The sequence below is a fragment of the Xenopus tropicalis genome, chromosome 7 (assembly GCF_000004195.4).
Source record: "Xenopus tropicalis strain Nigerian chromosome 7, UCB_Xtro_10.0, whole genome shotgun sequence".
Taxonomy (NCBI): domain Eukaryota; kingdom Metazoa; phylum Chordata; class Amphibia; order Anura; family Pipidae; genus Xenopus; species Xenopus tropicalis.
This window is the reverse complement of record NC_030683.2, coordinates 66,455,098-66,478,253: the sequence shown is the minus strand read 5'-3', so window position 1 is coordinate 66,478,253 and position 23,156 is coordinate 66,455,098. Positions and strand designations below refer to the sequence as shown.

General features: G+C 39.0%; 1 protein-coding gene across 3 annotated transcripts in view; it reads right to left on the bottom strand.

Annotated features, from left to right (window-relative positions):
• The window catches only part of gramd1b (GRAM domain containing 1B), a 122,875-nt gene that overhangs the window by 2,192 nt on the left and 97,527 nt on the right, over positions 1-23,156 (bottom strand). For all 3 annotated transcript variants that reach the window (XM_031905706.1, XM_031905707.1, XM_031905705.1), the window contains 15 exons: positions 20,266-20,350; positions 18,846-18,949; positions 15,416-15,511; positions 15,237-15,317; positions 14,915-15,030; positions 11,396-11,552; positions 9,460-9,637; positions 8,714-8,857; positions 4,489-4,607; positions 4,209-4,351; positions 4,014-4,117; positions 2,380-2,586; positions 1,825-1,909; positions 1,034-1,141; positions 142-262 (listed from right to left, as the gene is read on the bottom strand). In XM_031905706.1, coding sequence (XP_031761566.1) covers positions 142-262; positions 1,034-1,141; positions 1,825-1,909; positions 2,380-2,586; positions 4,014-4,117; positions 4,209-4,351; positions 4,489-4,607; positions 8,714-8,857; positions 9,460-9,637; positions 11,396-11,552; positions 14,915-15,030; positions 15,237-15,317; positions 15,416-15,511; positions 18,846-18,949; positions 20,266-20,350 — 1,848 coding nt within the window. The remainder of the gene's footprint in view (positions 1-141; positions 263-1,033; positions 1,142-1,824; positions 1,910-2,379; positions 2,587-4,013; positions 4,118-4,208; positions 4,352-4,488; positions 4,608-8,713; positions 8,858-9,459; positions 9,638-11,395; positions 11,553-14,914; positions 15,031-15,236; positions 15,318-15,415; positions 15,512-18,845; positions 18,950-20,265; positions 20,351-23,156) is intronic.

Sequence of the window (23,156 nt, the reverse complement as noted above, 5' to 3'; positions counted from 1 at the left end):
AAGATCTATTGGAAAAATCTTTTTTGTGGCAGCATATGTGGTAGAGCTTTTCTTCAACTGTTTATGCCTCCCCCTTCTACCAGGTGGACCCTGGAAACATGCCCCTTTTGACCTTTTCTTAAAATAACCCTGCTTACATACCTGGTCCAGCAGCATCACAGAAGACTTAATGATTTGCTTCCATTTTTGCATTTCAGTGTCATGGTGCTTCTGTTGTGATTCTAACAACTGTGTCCACTCAGCTTGTGATTGAGGCAGGTGGCTGTATCAGCACAACAAATGTAAGCATCATATTAAGCTAAATTGTGTACAATATTTTTTTACTTAATGAGATAATAAAAATTAAATGGTTTTCTAAAATAAATTCTCACACTACCTTTTGTTTACAGAAATCGTGGTGCTGTGAAACTATAACCATTTGCACTTGAAGAGTGAGTTTTGGATGCAATATATGGCACTCTAAAGCACATATAAATTTATTATTACATAGTTTGATCAAATTTGACACTAAATGCTACACTAAGGGGCAAATGTATGAATCTTCCCACCTCTAAATGTTTTTAAGACAAGAAAGTGTTGTATTTTTTACTTTGACAAAGGCTATTGTATTAGGAAACACCCATAAATAAAGTTTTACTTTATGCTTCATAAGATGAGTGTGGCTTCCATTACATAAGTGCTTCTTTCAGACTTACCCTTAAATGTGGCTACTAGCTTGTGTACTGTATTTTTTTTACTGCATTACTCCATCAGTTGGTGTTGAGCACTGGTCTTTTTAATCTGATTTCTTTGGAGCACTGGAACTACTCCTTCAATGGATCACCATTTTATGTGCATTTTGACTAGGGGGGTAATTCTAATAAAATGTACAAAGTTTGCTACAAGTCTAGTTACCTCTAGCAACCAAACAGCAGGTGCCATTTGTTGTTCACCTGAACAACTTCTGATTGTTTTTTATGACCTCAGACAAACATTTTACTTCTTATTACATTCCCTTTAAGTTAACTGATTTAAGTAAAGCTATTGTCTTTACCTGTCCTGAAGCCTGAGGCCTTGCCATGTTGTCAGTGCTTGTGTACTATATTCCAGCACCCACAGCTTATAAAATAGCATTGCATTGAGCATCACTAGCAGCACCAAACTGAAAGAAAGAAATGTACATATATTACATTCCACATGAAAGTAATTTTATCAATATAGAAAATGAACATATAATATCTTAAATGGCAATAAAGTTCTAACACTTGCCAAATTTGCACCTGATCAGTACACATAGTAGCCATTCAGTCATTATTTTTTTTTCAGCCCCCTGCCATAGTAAAATAAAATGAAAGCAAACATCTGGTTGCCATGGGTTACTGTCTAGGTGCTGATTTGGCCAGTGTTAATAAGTAAGCCCAACAATTAAGTGCAATTAAATGGGGGTAGAAATAATTTTAATGAGCGGCTTTTGAGCAAAGTGTTTATTAAAGTTGATACCATTGTAAGTAACACTTTTTCATAGGACTTGATTATGACTTGAAATGTACTGAATCTCATCTGCTGGATATCTAGGCAGGTAGACATTTCAAACAACAGTGAAAGATCAGTTTGAATGGAAATAATAATAATTGGTGTGATAATTTTCCTATACTTTTGAATCTGCATTGTGCTTGTGTGTAAGGAAAAAAATAAACATTTTAGTTGTAGAACATTAAAATAGCTGAACATATACAAGTCAAAGACCATGACATACTGAAACAACAGGCTGACTTTTAATTCGATCTATATGTGATGCATGAAAGTGTATACTTTGATATCTATAGTAATTTTATAAAGACTTACACACAGCTGATTACCAGCAGAAGTTTAGAAATGCTTTGTAAATGACTTGGTTTCTCTTCTGGAACATGCCGCGTTTGAGTAGAACCTAAAAAATATCAAAGCATAACCCACAAAATATTCAAAAGGTGACAAAAAAGTAATTATTCCATCAGTTTCCACTCCAGGATCAAAACTCTTTCCTTTAAAACATTTCAAAGACATTTTTTATCTAAAACAAATTAGTAGTTTAGACACTATACACTTTGGGTTCTCCTGGAACCAATAAAGAATATGTCCACCAAACACTAGAACATGGGATGGTTAGGATTGCAAATACACCTTTAATCAAAGAAAACCACCAAAGAAAGTGCTACAAGCACTTTTGTAAGCCAGCAAGATCCAGTAGGTGCTAGAAATGCAAGTATTTAGGGACAAACATAAAAAGTAAGAAGTACAAGTAAGGGGTGATTGCATACAGAAATTTTAGCGATGGGTAAGTAAAAGGAGGGATGGAGAAAGAGGCCAAAAAGACCCATGGTAGAAGGAATGTACAGTGTTTTTTAAAGTTCTTCCAACCTGCAACATGTCTGATGTGATGATGCTGCCTCTCTTCATCGGTGGGAGTTGTAACTGGGCTCAAGACTTCCTGTAGATGTGGGATGCGCAGGTGAGTATGGGGACGTTTCCTTCTGCGCGTGGAAGTGATTTTGCTGCTTTTTACTTTGGGGGACTGTTGATGTAGATCAGATAAGTATGCCGTCTCTGCTTTGGTCAGTTCATTCTCTATAAAATTATCCATGTATTTAGCTATTAGAAGATATACTTGTATATTTTTATCAGTGCTCTTTTTTGGCATACTAAATTATTTTCTGGTGTTTTGTAGCTACAACAAAATTTGGGCAATAAAACGTACCATATGTCATTGCCCTAAATAGAACATTTATATCAGTGTTTACACTGTGAGAGTATGCAATATTTTATTCTATTAACAAGTTGCCTGGTTCAATAGATTCTAGCAAGACTCGAGAAGTTAAATGATAAACTTGTAAATGACATGACTGATTTATTTGCAGGAGAGAGAAAAATGTTAAGTTTAGGTAGCACCCTAATAAACCATTTATTATGGTTTAAATTCAAACACTACAATTTGGGTTACTATTTACAGTATGAGAGTTCCCCTTTACAGTGATGCTATAATTTGTTTTGTTTTTTTACTAATATTTTTTTATATTGTTTTTTTACTTATATTAATCTTACTGTTTAGAGTTAATTTTGCTCATTTATAATAATAATAATTATAAATATTTAGCAACATTTTCTGCATTATGGCACCAGGAGGAACATGAAAACTAACAACAGAGGAATGCTAAATTCTATGGAAATGACTTTGATGCAAATGATCCACATAACATCATTTTTATTATCCCCATGTAGACAAACTACAATACAGGTATTGGACCCCTTATCCGGAAACCCATTATCCAGAAAGTTCCGAATTACAGAAAGGCCATCTCCCATAGACTTAATTTTATTCAAATAATTCACATTTTTAAAAATGATTTCCTTTTTCTCTGTAATAATAAAACAGTACCTTGTACTTGATCCCAACTAAGGTATAATTAATCCTTATTGGAGGTAAAACAATCCTATTGGGTTTAATTACTGTTTAAATAATGTTTTTAATGACTTTAGGTAGGAGATTTAAATTACGGAAAGATCCCTTATCCGGAAAACCCCAGGTCCCAAGCATTCTGGATAATGGGTCCCATACCTTTACCTTGGAAAAGACTGCCATTATAGACTACATAGTCACAGCATAACCTGAAGGGGCTTATGGCAGAAGAATGAAGTCAAAGACTTCAAAGACTTAGCTGTAGTGTCTACGCATAGCTAAATAACTGCCTAGACATGCTGGCCCCCTAAAGAAAAAAAAATATGTTTTTTGATCAGCATTATAGCTTAGTTAAATTAACTTTAAAACGTAAGACAGTTAAAAAAAAGTCTTAGGGGCAGAAATATCAAAGTGGGAATTTTTGAAGCATATTTATCAAATTATGATCTTTAACTTTCATCCATTGATAAATACGAATCTAAAGATTCCAAAGGAATGAATAGAAATTAGGTGAGTTTTTCTTTAGCGAGCTCTAAATTTACACTTTCACAAATCTTCCCCATAGTGTCACTTTATCTACATTTTCTTAAGAACTAACCTAAATGATGAAAATACTCATCAAGTCCACTCCAAAAGTTTTTTTCTATGAAGGTTTTGACAAGACCCCATGGTTGTTTCCGATAACGTAACTCTGTTGAGATCCTGTGGGACAAAAGAATGTAGTACCATAAGGGCAAATACACAGGTGGCCAAGTTCAGCAAAGACAGAAAAAAGCTCTCTAATCTGCTGTACCTGAGTCTGCTCTTATTCCTGGCCACTCTTGTCAATGTGTACCGATTGATGGTGTAAAAGTAATCATGATAAGGAATATCGTGAGTCTGAACTTCGGCATCTACCACATAGCACTCACTCTCTTGGCTTGCCTTGTACAATGTCTGAAACACATAGGTACACCTGTCAAATATACAGAAATCTTTCTTTTTATTTAATGATATATATCTGTACAACATTAGACACGGTATATGCATAACATAATTGCACTCTGTATGTCATTCTTTCACTCATAGGTTACCTGATTCTCTGTGACTGTGGCTGATTTGGGTGCTAATGGGTTAGAAAGTGCAATGGTGTAAAGAATAACTCTTGTCTGGTTGCCATTTTCTTCCTTCTTCCAGGGGTGAAATATTACTTCTGGCAGAAAAAATAAACATTGTGAGATCTTGAATTGTGAGGGGAAAAAAACAAAAACACTTTCAAATGCCTTAAAATTACTTCTAATGGCAATGTGAAGAAGAGCATTGCCAAGTGAAAATTTCTCCCTTTAATACTTCAGCTTCTGTCTAAAATGGGTCACCCAATTTGAAGTATAAAAAGACAGTAACACTAAAATACATGAAAAAATACACTAAAATAAATGAAAAAATATATAAAAATACAAACTAAATTTAATCTTGACTGATGAAAATATATGACAGCATGTGCAGACACAAAGATAGCAAAATTCCTTGGGGAAGTACACTTTTCAATGAACATTAGGCCTTGGGCAGACAGAGTGGTTTGTCCGCTTCTCTCAGCCTGCATTTCTCTTTTAGTCTGAGAGAAGTGGATCTGCTTCCATTCACTGATTTGTGTGCCTGCACTGAAAACTCTAGCTTCCTCTTCAGTGCAAGGCACACACAGCAGAGCTGAGCATAGGTCAGCCTGAAAAATGCGAAAGCCGACCTATGCTCCGCTCACAGTGGGTGGTACAGATATCCTCTGGAAAGCAGAGAGACATCAAGTCCCAGAATAATTTCTTACTAGAACAAGGTGAGAGAGGGGTTGCATTACACTTTGACCAAAAGAAGGCTGGGGAACAGGTTCTTGCAAAGAAACACAAACTACCATGGTTTCTTCCAACCTGTAAAATCAGGTATGCCTGTGTAAAAAAAAATATACTTATACTTTATTTTATTCAGTGTTTATGCACCTTTTCTGTATAAGCCCAACTGAATGAGGTCATGTCAAAAAGGTATATTTTCCTTGTAAAGGAGCAGCATACCCCCTTATTTGGCAATTATGTGGAACATACCTTTTGCCTACTGTTTTACTATGGTGGGCATTTACTAATCCATGAACGCTCCGAGCGTTCATTCGGACACACCGAGCATATTTTTCGATGACTTTTTTGTACCTTGCGCAACTTTTTCGTATTTATCGTGACTTTTTCATACTTTGCGACAAAATTTGTGTGACAAAATCGTATTGTCGCGCCGAGTACGAAAGTTTCAGATTCATTCAAGCTTCATTATCGTGACTTTCCTTGGGCCAGGTTGGAGCTGCAAAGTGCCATTGTTTCCTATTTCGTGACTTTCGGATCGCCAATACGATATTATCGTGACTAATACGATTTTTCCGCAAGCATATTCATGATATTTGCAATCTTAAGAAATTATCGTATCCAATCCGAATTTATCCCATTCGGGATTCGAACTCGTGTTTTCATGAATGTGCCCCTATGTGTTTTACTATGTATTTTTATTTCTTGAACTAAACATGGAAAACATGGAAATTACACCTATTCCATGTTTGGTTCCTGTGAGGCAGATAATTAAATTATCAATGCAGAGAAAAGCAAAAGTCCATTATGTAGAGGATTATCTGTGGATTAGCTGCCTCACAAGAACCAAATACGGAGTAGCTTTCCTATTTGCCCTGCTTAGCTCAAAAAATAGAGCTTTCATGAAGAATACAACAGACAAAAAGTATGTTCAGTCCTATTCACTGAACTGATGTCAATCAAGGGGGATTTACTATTCCTTTAACCCTTTAAGTGCCACAGGATGTAGAATCTACGTCCTGTGTATAAAAGTAGATTCTACGTCCTGCTGCACTTCCGGATTTTTCCTCCGATCGAGTGGCCCCTGGGGCGCGATTGCCCAGGGGCCCCATAGCAAAAGCCTGGCATGTGCATTCTACGTGCCAGGCTTTCCCTGCTCTCCCTTCCTTCACTCCCCCTCTGCTCTTGCATAAAAAAAATGTTTTATTGCCATTGCGGATAGCATATTCGCTAACCGCACTGCGCAATACCTTTTGTGTATTATTTTGGTGTGTTTACTACATTTTCTGTGATTTTGGTGCATTTTTAGGTATTTTATTGCATTGTTAGCCATTTTATTGCATTTTCAGTTATGCATCATTGTTGTTCGCTTGACTTTGTCTGTAAAACTTATATGCCCAAGCCAAAATACTCAAACTGTTATTCTGACCGCAGATATTACTAGGAAAAAAACCCATTGATTTTATATTTATTTTTAGCAATTGTATTGCATTTCACATTGTTCTTAGTTACTTGTCTTTGCACATGGACATTTTGTCTGCTGTATTTCAATTTGGCTTCCTCTGTACCCCACATAGTTTGATAAATCTATGCATATTGGGCATCAAACTGTTCAGTAGACCCCTGGTGTTCATTCTTAGAGTGTTTCATGTTGGTACGTTACTAAATGTGGGGTACATAATGGGGCAACATGCAAGCTTTGTGACGATTTTCAGAAATGTCACAAAAACCGTTCTGTTTAGCATAGCTTTGGAGTTTGGTAGTTTGCAGTAGAAAGTTGTATTTACCCATTTTTGTTTTGTCAGAATGTGTACTTTTGGAAAATATATGGTTTTCTAAGGTCTTCATACTGTTAGGGGGTCTTATGGCACATAATACACATACCGGGTGCAAAAACTGCACGAGCCGGAGCGTCTTATGTGAAAATTCATATGCACTATTTTTATTTGGGTGCCCCTGTACACCACATAGTTTGGTAAATCTATGCATATAGGGCATCAAACTGTTCAGTAAACCCTTCATATGTAGAATGTTTTATGTTGATACATTACAAAATGTGGGGGTACATAATGAGGTAAAATGCAAGCTTTGGGGCGATTTACAGAAATGTCATAAAAACTTTCGGAAAATATATAGTTTTCTAGGGTCTCTGTACTGTTAGGGGGTCTTATGGCACATAATGCACATGCCAGTAGCTTATATTGCAGCTTTCTATTGGGGTCTCTAAATGCCAAATACATTGGTGAGCCTATGCACAATGGGCATCAAATTGTTCAGTGGACCCTTGGCTTTCATATTTAGGATGTGTTTTCTTGGTGCCTAATGTTATGTGGAAGATAAGGTGCTTGAAAGTGGAAGGTTTGATGGAATTTTCAGGTATTTCATCAAAACCGGCAATTTTTTTGTGTTTCTACCCCACAGAAAATGCAGTAAACATGTTGAATTTTCAGTAGCTAAAGAGATCTCCGGGGCAATTTGTATGTACTAACTTCCTTTTGGGGTCTCTAAATTCCAGATACTTAAGTAATCCTATGCACAATGGGCATCAAACTGTTCAGTGGACCCTTGGCTTTCAGATTTAGGATGTATTTTCTTGTTATCTAATGTTATGTGGGAGATATGATGCTTGAAAGTGGAAGATTTGAAGCAATTTTTTAGAATTTTCATAATTTTTTATATAAGCTGCTAAATTCAGTAAAGCATTGCTGTTTGGTACTTAGAGTTGGACATAGTTACCCATTTCGGATTCGTCAGAATGTGAACTTTTCAAAAATATATGGTTTCCTGGGGTAAACCTAATGTTCCAGGATTTTTGGCTTTGGAATCTAAAGTATGCCGTATTCTGCTGTAATGCTTTGAAAATGTAGTAATTTACTGCTGGGAGTTTTTGATCTATAGAAGTGAGAAATCTCCATAAAACTATACATATCAGGTATTGGCACGTTCGAGAGACATGAGGCTTTCCAAATCAGTTGAATTTTTGTCCATAAAATAAAATACGTTTCTGGTATAAATCCCTATATCATGAAAAATAATTTTTTCTTTTTTTTTCTGTATTTCAAGCTCTAAATCTTGTTCCAGAAGTGGAAATACACAAAGACGCTCAGGTTCTCCTGAAAAAAACAATATATAGTTTGCCTACCTAAACTTAACCCTTCCCCCAGTAAAAGCCCCTAAATTGAGAGAGCACAGAATGTTTACAAAACGTCTGGCACTGAGGGGAACCGAAATGTCAAATTCTGCTGGCACTTAAAGGGTTAATGGCATCTTAGCAGAACCTAAAGAAAGGAAAGTAACTGTAAATCTGGTTAGGATTGCCTAACCAGTGCCTAACTCTACAGATAATATTTAAAAAGAGGGAATATAACTGAAAACATCTTCTAACTATATTTAGCTAACAAAGCTGTTAACAAAGCAGTTCCCGGCATTTTGGAATTAAAACATTTTTAACAATGGCACCTAATATAACATATCTCACCCGTGAAGCGTCTCTGTTCCATGAAGTCTCTTTGGAACTGAGATTCAGTGAAAAGAAGGCTGAAGAGCTTGTCCACATTAAAACTAAATACCTCATTGATATACTGTCGACCATTCAGATCCTCATAAAAGGCCTGCACTTCACCTTTGACAAACATAGGGAGATCAAAGAAACTGTGAGCTAAAATGCACATTTAAAACTATTATTTACACCAGCTTAAAACAGACAATTAGTATATATGTCCTCAATTAAATACAAGCTGTAATAGAATTGCAAAGAATAGGTTAGTATTAAGTAAACCTGACACTATACTTTGTATGGCTTTCCATTACCACAAAGTCATGAGTTAAGCAGATGAGAGATGTTGCAACTGCCATATAAGCAGTGGCATAGCTAAGCCATGCTGGGGCCCCTCACCAAAAATTCTGCAGGGGTCCCAACGTGCACAGTAACAGGAACCCTCTGCCCCCCCCCACCCTTCCCATATCTAGCAGCCTGACTGGCCCGCTCCCTACAAGCTTGCACCTGCTTGCTTTTTAGGTAGGAGAGCTGCTGGAAAGCAGGGGGCAGCCAATTACTACACTTTCTAAACCTAGAAGAAGTTTTTAGTATTTTCTTGTATGCATCTTTTACTATATTATGAGTAAACCTGGAATTTTCTTGATAATGACTATTAATTTGCACTTTCTCCAAACCGCAAACCACACTGCTTACATCTATTGCTTGTTATTATGCGTTCTTCTAACCTTCATCATGGGTATCTGAGGAATCGCTCAACTCAGTGGGGAGATCTTCATTATCATTAAAGTCCAAGGATGGTGAAGTCACAGGAGGAAGAAGTACCACCTTCTGTTCCTCAAGATTTGCAATTAATATCTCCTTATCTAATGAGCTGTCGATCTCATCTAGCATTCCCCCATCAAACTATTAAGAGAAGTACAGAAAATATACATTTTTAATGTAATCACCAGATATGCAATTAAAATCATCTGCAACAAATATTTTATATTACATTGAATGTTCTATAATTCATAGTCCATGAGACTCAATTGTTCACAAAAGGTACATTGTTTTTTATTATCAATATATTTACTATGTATATTTTCTCTAAGGAGGACAAACTAATAAAAACACACAAACAAAATATGTGTTTAAAAAACACACACATAAAAAAACACATTTGTCCCTAACATAAGTAACATTTTCCCTACTACTACAAAAGGTGACTTGACTGATAGCAACAGAAAGTGCTGCAAGTAGCACCAGACCCATGAATATTTTTCCACAAAAAACTTGGGTCAGGGATTAATAGTGGTTCTTCTTATTGTATTAAGGCAAGTAACATACTGTGTAGCTCTTTCTTTTTTAATGTCACTACTGAGAAGCAGAACAATAATGTATTTTAATGCCTTAGCTAAACAGGGCTAACAGGGAAACTGAAGCTACTCAATGATTGGTACTTGTGAGGTAGATAATTTGATCATCAGTATTCACACAATAGTCATGCAATACATCAAGGCATTAGACCCTTATGTAGACTGCACCTACTATCCCTCCCTAACATGCATGTCTGAATGAAGCTCAAGTTAGGGGGTGGATAGGGGGAAGGAGAGGGATCGCCGGGATGCCTCCCACCAACCCCCTCACCAATACATCAGGGGGAGGGGAAGCTGTAAGTTTCTGTGCTCTGCAGCCATTCTTTAATAGCACCAGACAGTGTGTAGCATCCAAAAAAACAGACAATTCTGGACTTTTTTTTGCACTTTGGCACTGCGTGGTACTTACGTATGTACTGTATGTATGTATATGACCCATTATGTTTTTTTCTGATAATTACTGACTAATTTATGTTTCTTCCTGCAAAATGTACTATGTTTAGTTCTGCTACTTTTTGTTACTGTCTTGCCAGTTTACCTATTATTCTAAAATGGCAGATGTTTATTGACAGGGTCAGCTATCTACCTTGATTAGACCTTAGGCTGATGTCAGACGTGGCGTATGGCGTATATTTTCGGCAAGCAGAAAAACGCGTGCCGAAAATGCCGCCATACGCCTCCTACCTGTACCTGCACCTGAATGAATGAGATACGCTCAGGTGCAGGCACATGTAGCCAATATGCGCATAAAAACGTGAGACTATGGCGGTATTTTCGGCAAGAGTTTATTTGCTTGCCGAAAATATACGCCATACGCCACGTCTGACATCAGTCTAAAAGAGAACCATGTGCACATGAGCAAGTGCTACCCAAAGTGCACATAATTCTGTATAACAAGCAATCAAGGCAAGCAGCTATTAGCAGCACAGGAATCTCTTCCTGTTAGTAAACACCTGCATCTCCAGTAGAAAAATAGATTTAGCAAAAATACAGATGTTCAGACAGGCAAGACTGCAAGGATTTTTAGCACTGCAATTGGTAAATGTTAAAAACAATTATGGTAAAATTTACAGATTTGCTGTCTGGACAAGGGAATATTCATTTTGTGGACCATAAACATTTGTTAGAAATATGAGATTTACAGCAATGTATCCCAGATTACCCCAGTTTGGAAACAGCAAACCACAAAGATCAAACAGCAAACCACAAAGATCAAACAGTCACTGATCTTATGGAGGCCATGGAGAGATGTATCATTTTGTGGGCATATGTTTTAGTTGAGTGGTGATATGGATGTTTTACTTACTGCTGGGGCATCACTGCTGGCAGTGGATGTCACATTGCTACTAGTTAAAGATGGGTCCTGTAGGTTTGAGTTGGTCTCTGGTTTTACCTCATTGCTGCTTTTTGATGAATTGTAGTTTACTACTTCCACTTCTTCCACAGGAATTTCTTCACAGAATCTACAACAATGTAATACAGCCACATGTGTCAGTCATGCAATACATCAAAGCATTTACATAAAGCAAACTAACTAGATTTACAAAAACTCTAACAACTAACAATAAACCTATTAAGACAGTATTCAATTATTAGGACCTAAAATGAATTTAGTGTTAACTCAATACATTATGTTCTACACTATTTCAGTGGTTAGTTACATTTCCTCTAAAGCAGTGCTGTCCAACTGGCGGCCTGCGACCCCCCTCTGTGTGGCCCCCCACCTGTCTGGCTGCTTTGATGGCTTACCTTTGTGTAAGCTTTAGATGGTATCAGTACTGAGATTAACTGGCCCCCTGCATGGTTCTCACCTCAGATTCAGGCTGTAATACCCCTGTATTGTTTAAACATGTAATCCCCTGTACTGTTCACACCTTTTAATCTCTGCATTGTTCACCCCCTGCAGTGTTCACACCTCAGGCTTAGGCTGTAATCATCCACATTGTTCACCTGTTCACACCTCAGACATTGTATGTAGTGCCTGGATTATGCTGCCTGTGTATATGGCACACACAGACAGCATAGTGTAGGCAAAGTATGGCACATAGGCAGTATAGGGCAGGGAGGGTATGGAACACACAGGCAGTATAGGGTAGGCATTGTATGGCACATAGGCAGTATAGGGCAGGGAGGGTATGGAACACACAGACAGCATAGGGCAGGCATAGTATGGTACATAGGCAGCATAGGGCAGGGAGGGTATGGAACACACAGGCAGCATAGGGCAGGCATAGTATGGCACATAGGCAGCATAGGGCAGGGAGGGTATGGAACACACAGGCAGCATAGGGCAGGCAGAGTATGGCACACACAGACAGCTAAGGGCAGGCAGAGTATGGCACACACAGGTAGGGCAGGCAGAGTATGGCACACACAGGCATCATAGGGCAGGCAGAGTATGGCACACACAGGCAGCATAGGGCAGGCAGAGTATGGCACACATAGGCAGCTAAGGGCAGGCAGAGTATGGCACACACAGGTAGGGCAGGCAGAGTATGGCACACACAGGCATCATAGGGCAGGCAGAGTATGGCACACACAGGCAGCATAGGGCAGGCAGAGTATGGCACACATAGGTAGGGCAGGCCGAGTATGGCACACACAGGCAGCATGGGGCAGGCAGAGTATGGCCCACACAGGCAGCATAGGGCAGGCCGAGTATGGCACACACAGGTAGGGCAGGCTGAGTATGGCACACACAAGTAGGGCAGGCAGAGTATGGCACACACAGGGATCATAGGGCAGGCAGAGTATGGCACACACAGGCATCATAGGGCAGGCAGAGTATGGCACACACAGGCAGCATAGGGCAGGCAGAGTATGGCACACATAGGCAGCTAAGGGCAGGCAGAGTATGGCACACACAGGCATCATAGGGCAGGCCGAGTATGGCACACACAGGCAGCATGGGGCAGGCAGAGTATGGCACACACAGGCAGCATAGGGCAGGCCGAGTATGGCACACACAGGCAGCTAAGGGCAGACAGAATATGGCACACACAGGCAGCATAGGGCAGGCCAAGTATGGCACACACAGGCAGCATAGGGCAGGCAGAGTATGGCACACACAGGCATCATAGGGCAGGCAGAGTATGGCACACACAGGCAGCATAGGGCAGGCAGAGTATGGCACACATAGGCAGCTAAGGGCAGGCAGAGTATGGCACACACAGGCATCATAGGGCAGGCCAAGTATGGCACACACAGGCAGCATGGGGCAGGCAGAGTATGGCACACACAGGCAGCATAGGGCAGGCCGAGTATGGCACACACAGGCAGCTAAGGGCAGACAGAATATGGCACACACAGGCAGCATAGGGCAGGCCAAGTATGGCACACACAGGCAGCATAGGGCAGGCAGAGTATGGCACACACAGGCATCGTAGGGCAGGCAGAGTATGGCACACACAGGCAGCATAGGGCAGGCAGAGTATGGCACACATAGGCAGCTAAGGGCAGGCAGAGTATGGCACACACAGGCATCATAGGGCAGGCCGAGTATGGCACACACAGGCAGCATGGGGCAGGCAGAGTATGGCACACACAGGCAGCATAGGGCAGGCCGAGTATGGCACACACAGGCAGCTAAGGGCAGACAGAATATGGCACACACAGGCAGCATAGGGCAGGCCAAGTATGGCACACACAGGCAGCATAGGGCAGGCAGAGTATGGCACACACAGGCAGCATAAGGGAGGCAGAGTGCTGCCTGTGTGTGCCATACTCTGCCTGCCCTATGCTGCCTGTGAGAGGTGAACCTGTCAGGGGTTTGTTCTGGGAGTTTGTTAGTAGTTGGAAACAGCCATTAAATGGTCCCTAAGGTGTGTAATTTTGTTGCTGGGGGTTGCTGTGCTATCCACAGGGGAGGAGGAGGCATATGGATTTAAGGGTGTGTCTTAATATGACATAATATAATTCTTTCATATACGAATAACTGTTGATATCCCCGCAGTGAGGGCCAAGCATTTGGGTTTTTGCTGCACTACCACCATTGTGATAAAATGGGTGTGGTTCAAAAAAGGGGAGTGGCCAAAACTGGCTTCCATTAGCGGCCCTCCACCATGTATGCTAGAGAAATTCTGGCCTCGGCACCGCAGAAGTTGGACAGCACTGCTCTAAAGCATAGGTTGCAATTATTTAATAAACTCTCCTTAACCTAAAATCCCACTAAGTATAATAGACAACAGGTCTATTAAGAACTGTAATTATAATAGCTAATGAAATACATTCATGATAATTTATGGTACAATTATTCTGCAACTGAATTAGAATAATACTAAAAAAGTAGAAAAAGGTAACCATAACTTACATGTATAAAAAATACTCTGAGAATGTAAAAATAAAACTATTTGTAGACATGAGTACTCATGCCTTGGGTTGTTGTTGCAGTGATATTTAAATTAAGAGGATAAGACCAGTTACTAAAACAAATGTGAACAAATTATTAGATAAGAGGATTACATTTAAAGGCTGTAAGGGAAATTTACAATAGCAGCCTATAATATTCACATTATGCGATCTTCCAAGTATACTGACTTTGTTGCTGGTGCATGCAGATCCTAATCTGTTCCAAATGTAGTGTGTTGCTACAATGTTTGTATAATTCTCTGCATCTTTGCACAGAGTAGGAATGTAGAGTGCAGAATAAAATGCACTGTATATTTAGGGAAGTTGAGCAAATCAGTTACAGAACTTTTGTAAGACTATGTTCTTCACTAACTACACACAAATGGGTGGTAAATCCCACACACAAAATCATGGCCCAAGTCACCTCTCAGCATGTCATATCGAGACCTCAATAAAATACATTCATATAAACAAATACCCCATTGTATTAAAGTCATCATCTGGAGGCACATAGTCTTCGTCATCACTTGTAAGCCCTAGCTCATTCCCGTAACACTGATGGACAAAATGCCAGAGCTCCTTTGGACACAGAGGCTGAAAGACAGAAGGAAAGGTCAGTGACAATATCTGAGCTAGTCATGGATCACAGTAACAAGAAAAGCACAAAAGAAGTCAAACAAATAGGGGTTACACTAACTTTCCCCCAGCACCGATCTATTGGCTAAAAGCCCTATGGGTTCAACAATGCTGTTGCAGGTTTTTCAGGGTAATTGATTAATAATTACAAATGATATTATTACCTTTTCCAGCAAAGCATTCTGCCAAAGCCGGAACATCATCATGTAGGTTCGATCACGAGCCCCAAATGATGTAAAAAAGTGCTAAGGAGACACAAAGAGTTGATAAAGAATAGAGTTCTCTTCTGGTAAGTCTAATTATAATGAACTGACAAGCAAAGCTAATGTTTTAAGTTATTCACCTTTTCAGTTTCAGTGCAGAGTTGGATGGCATTTGGAATAAGTCTGGCAGTCTTCTCCTTGGTCATCGAACAGATATCTTTTAATCGTACTGTTAGCTTTAAAGGAGAAAGAAAGATAAAAACTAAGTAAGCTTTATCAGAAAGGTAAATACAGCCATAAGCACCCAGAAATGCTCACTGACTTCTCTGTCTTGTGTCTGTAATTCATGTGCCACAGACACGCAGCTCTCTGCTCTCTCCTGCTCTCTCCTGCTCCCCCCTCCCTCAAGAATGCTAAGAACTCACTCCCCCCCTTAGGAATGTGGATCTGAGCCAATCAGCAGGAAGCTGACTCATAGTCTAACTAACTGAGCATGTACACTTGGTCTGGGTCTCGGTGCCAGAGTGAGGCATTATGGGAACTTTCTTAACACAGCTCAGCGTTTTTTCTTCCTGTTTGGCTTCAGATCATCTGAACAGGTGAAATATGGAGAGACTTAAAGAAGAATGAAAGTCAAATTCTATTAAGCACACTATTCACTAGTACTACTATTGTTAAGTAAAAACGCTATATTTCTGGCTTGCCTAATGAAAGATTTACAGAGTTACACTTACTACATGCTGCATACTCATTTCTTTTCTTTGAAAAAGTTTGCCCACTTCCTTTCCCTCACCGTCTATACTGAGCATGTGCAGCATTCCCTCCCACCCTGAGCCTAGGTAGCACAGAAGAAATGAACAAGTCAGTTGCGGACACACGTTGCTATGGCAAAAGTGATTCCGCTTTTCATTGGCTGGGGGCATTTAGGGGGCATTACTAAGGGAGAGTGCATAGACCAAGCAGGGAAGGGAGAGCACAATATACACATGCGCACAAGAGCAAAATACAAGGCACTGCAACTTAAGGCTGCCGCTGGCAGCCCACAGGAAGAGGGGGAGAGATTCTGTGATGTCACAGGAGTCTTCAGAGTGCTGTAGGCTGCCAGTGCCATATCAGACACAAGACAGCAGGGATCTGGAAATCAAGCTATATAGTGAGTACTTTACACCAATGCCTCTAGACTAAGGGGCAGATTTATCAAAGCACGAGTTTGAATCCCGAATGGGAAAAATTTGTTTTGGAAATAAAAATTTCTGAAGATCGCAAATATCACGAAAATGCTTATGAAAAAATCGCATTATTCACGATAATATCGTATTGGCAATCCGAAAGTCACGGAATTTTCGTACCGAACAATTGTAAACAGCTGCAAAACCGATCCGATTTTTTCACACTAAAAAGACGTAAAAGACGTGCAAGCATCGGAAAAGTCACGGAAAATACGATTGGACCGATCGAACACTCAGAGCGTTCGTGGATAAGTGAATGTGCCCCTAAGTGTTAATTTATAAGAACCTTTCCTTGCCCTTTAAGGGCACTATTGAGACAACTGAAGGTATGCCTGCAGCTTGAGATTAACTCTTTATTAGCATTTCCTTCTCCTTTAAGATGCAGGGTAAAAAGAGAGAAATACAAAATTGAGTGAAAGAAAGAATATGTACTGTATATAAAATAAATGAAGCTTATTTACCTACTGGCTACTCTAATTGGATAAAAATGCAATTTTTTCCTGCCTGAACAGACTGAACTTGGATTCCTGTACTTCCTAAAGTTACATATGAATATTCTTTTTTAGAAATCAGAATCCTGTACTTCCTAAAGTTATTCATGAGTATTTGTCATGTCTCCAGCATAGCTTCCATCATCTAGTTGTTTATTGTTGCTCATTAGCAGTGAACTCCCTCTGCTGGCTGTTTGCTGTAAATGCAGTGAAACATTATCTGTGGAGCCTCTGAGCCACCATACTCCTGACATGTGACCTATTGCAGTGTATTGTGGGAGTACAGACTATATTTTGTAGCCCATACTGTGGAAGAAGTACACTGCATCTACCTTCTCCCCCATGGTAGCATCGCTGGTAAGCATTAGGGACATAAAACCTGCACTGAGCCACCATTAAAGCTGCTAGCACCACCGAGACACTGTTGCATATAATTTGTGCCAGCATTGCCATGTTTATGTTGCAGCTGTTTTTCTGTGTTACTATATTTTTTCATATACTCATTGTGTTTTATTTCATTTACATGACAGTTTCACCTCATTTTCCATAATCATCCAGTAACGTTGGATGTAAGTAACAGATTTCACCCTTGGTCTCTTTATTGGAGTGTGGGGAGGTTTAGCTGTATGTCAAGCTACACACTGCCTCGGGGTAACACGTGGTGAGGACAGAACAGTATTCTTTTTCAGAAATCAGAATGTGAATGTTATATGACAGCTACGAGGCCAGTGTACAGTTCGTCACCCACCAATAACTTAAACAGGACAAACAGAACAAATTTGACTGGCACACAAGATTCTTCCAATGCAGGGATCTTCCTTGTGTTTATTCATTGTCTGATGAAGGGGCCCATTCCTGAAATGTTGTATGTAATGGAATAAATGCAAGGGAGATCCCTGCATTGCAAGGTGTGTAGCAGTCAAATTTGTTCTGTTCAAAGCTTGCAACTTTGTTGTAATTTGATACATATTATTGTACATATACAGAACTATAAAATATATATTTGATAAGTTATTACTGCTAGGATTTTGAATAAAAATTAAAAGGCTGGTTTATTAAGCTATGTAGGGCTATATAGCCTGAAAATAAATTGTCATTGTCAGTTTTTACAAGTAGTAGGCATCGTTAATCAAAATAATAATTAATGATAGTTAACAACTTATTTTCATAATTGGTTTTAAAATCTTTTTTTTTCTTAAAGGAATACATAGACATTATTATTAGTGATTAACAATAACCATAAATAGAAAAAGATAATAGGTATATTGTCATGGGAATCTCCAGCAGATTCTCCATTTTTCAAAAACACAAACAGATTTTTTTTATATTTAATTTTAAAATGTCACATGGGGCTAGCCAAGTTCTTAATTCTCCAGGGTGTGACCTGTGCTCTGATAAACTTCAGTCACACTGCTTTACTGCACCCCCCCCCCCTCCCTTAATACCCCAGCAGAACAATGGGAAGGTAGCAAGACAGCAGCTCCCAGTAGATATCAGAATAACACTCAATAGTAAGAAATCCAAGTCCGGCCTGGGACTCCAGTTACATGGGAGTAGGAGAAACAATAGGTTATCTGAAAGCAGTTCTAATGTGTAGCGCTGACTCCATTCGAAAGCTCAGACTCAGGCACAATGCACAATGAGCTGGCTGCCTACACACCAATATTACAACTAAACGAAAATACATTTGTTGGCTCAAGAATAAAATTTTAAATGGTAGAGTGAATTATTTGCTATGTAAACAGTGTAGTTTAAAATCTTTTTAATTTAGCCGAAACCACCCCCCCCCCCTCCAGTCCTGTACCTGTATTTCTTTTCGATACAAAGATTGCATAGTAGGCAATGCTCACCAATGTCTCCCAACGGAAGATGTTGCTGTAGAAACAGATCCAATTCTCAGACAGGTAGAGCCGCCCTTGCAAAAGGATGTCCCTTTGCAAAGCACAAGAATAATCTGCAAATGAAAAAATAACACAATTCATTACACATAATGGCTTGTTGAAATGGAACAAAAAAAAATCCAACACATTAAAGCAGGTACATCCCTATAGTTAAAGGCATAAAATATCCCTCCTTTTTGACATGAGTACATCCAGTTGGCCTTATGGAAACAGGTTAATTAACAATATCTAAATATCTAACAATAAATATACATTTTACATGTTAGTTATAGTGACCACTTCCTGCATCACTGTAATATAGTATTTGGAAAGGGGTGGCACTTCCACTTTGGTCTTCCATTGTTGCACATACAAGACATACAAGAAAATTTACTAAAATTCAAACATTTCTCTCTCTCAGCGCAGGAAAAACTCTGCACCACAACCTATACTTTTTCACTATTTTGCTTAAGTTTTTACGCAAAAGAAGGATCATTCAAGGAAGGGACATCTGTCATTGACTTCTACGTGATCTCAGCAAGTTTTAGCTGGTGAATTGTCGGATTCAGATTTTCAGCTGATTTTACAACACATACGGGGCCATTTACTTACCATTGGATTTTTATTTATTCAGATTTTTTGTGCTAAAAGTCACAGAAAAAAAAAGTTGCGAATTTTCTGTGATTTACTATGCGTCAAACCAGCTAAAAATCCAAATCTGACAATTCGCCAGCTAAAATTTGCCAAGATCATGTAGTAGTCAATGGCAAATGTCCCTTCTCTTCCCAGGAGGATACTTCTTTTGCTTCAAAACTTTAGAGGTTTCAGATTTTTGATGCTGATGTTTTGTGTAACAATTCGAAAAACTTGCAGTTTTCTCAACCTCTCTGCAACTTTTACATGAGTTTTAGTAAATCTGCCCAGTAGTAAATCTGAAAAAAAATGTATGCAACTTTTAGAGCTAAATAATCCAAATCAGAAAAAAAGTGTTAGTAAATGCCCCCCTAAAGCTGGCCATACACGCACCAATAATATCGTACAAAACCTCGTTTCGTACGATATTCGGTGCGTGTATGGCAAGTCGGCGAGTCGACCGGTATCGCAGGAGGCTGCTGATATCAGTCGACTAGCAATCGATTTTGATCGGGCGCCATAGAAGGCGCCTGAGCAAAATCTGCCGTCAGGGCTGAATCGGCAGAAGGAGGTAGAAATCCTATTGTTTCTACCTCCTTATCTGCCGTTTCAGCCCTGAAGTTTAGTGGCGGATCTGACGATCTTTCATGCGACCGATGGTCGCACGAAAGATCGAAGATCGCCACATGTGTGGCCACCTTTAATGTTACTTACAAAGTTAACACAATGGCTAGACACTAATGGTATTGTTTCTTACCTACAATGAGACGCTCAGAATCTGGTAGCTGTTTAAAAAGTTTTCGAAAATCTTCATTTCTTTGTTTGTATGTTGGACTAAGTACCTGAAAATGCAAATAGAGATTAATAAAATAAATAATTTAGAATTACTTATGAACAGTTAAGTATTTAGCAAAACAGAAGGGGAACAGCCAATAGCAAGACAGTCATAAAAGCAGACAGACACCTACAGTGCAGTATGCTAGCTATTGCCTGATGTGCAAATCAACTGTAAATCTATCAATGAGACAAACAAGGAGATGGTGCCAAAGGAAGTGGAACGGAGACAAGAAGAATGAGGATCTAGGAAGGAATGATTAGAAAGCAAATCACTTAGTGCTGATAGTGGGATTGTCTAATGGAAACAGTAAAAAAGTCTTCTATCCTAAAAAGGTTTAAAGTATTTACTGCCTTGCTCTAAGCATCAAAAATATGAAGAAAGCAGACAGACTTGCATTTTCATATTTATCTTTATTCTTATTTTGAATTGCTTATATTTTCTTTTCATCTTTTGTTTTTTTTTTTCTTTTTAAATTGCAATTTCCTGGTCTCTAGGGTAATTTATCAATCCAATAACAGGTTAAATTGCAAGCTTAAGAGCTAAAGAACAAAAAACTTAAATGTAAAACAAGTACAGAAAAAATAAAACAAAGACCTACTGCAAATTGTTTTAGCTTAAACTTTATATTAAAAGTTAGTTTAAAGTTAAACCTAAATATTTTAAAACTTCATTTAGTTGTATATGTTGGCTAATTCTCACTATTTAGATGTATGTCTACCATGGACATATATATATTCAACAATATATTCAACAATACATCTCTCATGAGTAGGAGGAATCAGACTTCTTCTCTCTCAAGGTCCAAAAATGAACTATACTTTTTTTTTTTTTTAGAAACACAGAAGCTTTTCTTTTGCAATATAGATATGGTATCTGTTATCCAGAAACCCATTATCCAAAAAGCCCTGAATTACAGAAGGGCCATCTCCCATAGACTCTATTATAAGTAAATAATGAAAATGTTTAAAAATGATTTCCTTGTACATGATACCAGTTAAGATATAATTAATCATTATAGGAGACACAGCAATCCTAATTAGTTTATTTAATATTTAAATTACTTTTTAGCAGATTTAAGGTATGGAGATCCAAATCATGGAAAGATCCCTTATCCGTAAAACCCCAGGTCCTGAGCATTCTGGATAATAGATCTAATACCTGTACTTTACACTTTACATGTTGCTTTTCAGGATTTTATTCTGGTGACAGTATCCATTAAAAGTTTTTCTGCAGTTTCTCATCCATGCTAAAAGTCTACAAAAAGTCCCATGCAACCTAACCCTAACTAAGGATCTGCCTCTAGGTGGACTAATCTCATGTCACAGCATTTAAAGGCAGCCTGGACAGCCAAAAGAACCAGTATTTTTTTTATTATCTATAGCATCGAGTTAATTAAGTTGCCATCTTAACATTGAACACCAAGACTTGTGGAACTGCATATGCATATCCATACAAATAGAAAAACCTGACAGTTTATCATTATTTATACCACAAGAACAACTGACTGGAGGATGTCCTTATGTTTGCCCTATTATTTATAGGCCCTAGGGCTAAACACCAGGAGCGCTTCTTTTTTTTTTTTTAAAGGTTTTTATTTTGCATTTTTAAACAAACAAACAAACAAACAGAAATAAAACAAAATAAAACAGATAAAGTAAAATAATTGGCACTTACATCATCTTTATCACTTATATATCATTTACATTATATACTTGGTGACAGTTAGAACTCCATGTGGTATCAACTTGTCAAGGTACACCAGGGGTTATGTGCGTATTAATCATCCGGTAAAGGTATACTGGGGTTGGCATCTAGCCAGGGTTCCCATATTTTCTCAAATTTCCCAGGTGCTCCCCGGGCCGAGCCTGATCAGTGGAAGTTTCCCATTTATTAGTTCTATCCAATGTTGAATTGTGGGAGGAATGGGGCTCATCCACTTCATTATTACTACCTTCTTTGCGTAGAACACAAGGGAGCGTAGTAATGTTCTTGATTTTTGAAGAGGTATTAATTCGTCAATTATTCCTAATAAGCATACTTCGGGGGACCTGATGCCAGGGAGGGACAATTGTCCCTCTATATAGTGAGTGACTTCTGTCCAGAATGTTAGTACTTTGGGGCAGTCCCAAATCAAGTGGAGGAACCCTGCTTCTGCCATATTACATTTCACGCATTTAGATCTTTATAATTTCCCCATGGCCTTGAGTTTCAGGGGGGTAACGTATATTTGGTGAATCATCTTAAATTGGATCATTCTATCTCTGAGTGATATTAGGAAGTCATATAAGTTATCAGTTGTTTCGTCCCACTGATCCTCGTCTAGGGATGGGATAGTTGCCAGCCATTTACGTTTGGCCTTATTAAATGGAGCCGGGTGTGAGGCCTGGATTATGCTATATAGTTGAGAGACTAGTTTGGTGGGGTCTAAGGCCCAGAGTCTAGCTTCCCACGACAGTAGTGTGGGTGAGAGTTGGTAGGTCCCAAACTGGGAATGAAAGGCATGTCTAAGTTGAAGATAACGAAAAAACTGAATATTTGGCCCATTGAGTTTGACTTTCAGTTGTTCTAATGATGCAAAACAGTTTTCCACCAGTAGATCATCTAGGTGTCTGATTCCTAATTGTGGCCAATATTGGAAGTCGACTAAGCGTCTCATTTGTGGTAGGTTGGAGTTTCTCCATAGGGGCGCTTTGCCTGATAATTGAGAAAGAGGGGTACGGACCTTAGTTTGTAGCTTAACCCAGGCTTTCCTAGGAGTGGTAAGTACCTCGGGCAAAGGGGGGAGCAGGAGCGCTTCTTTAATCACATTT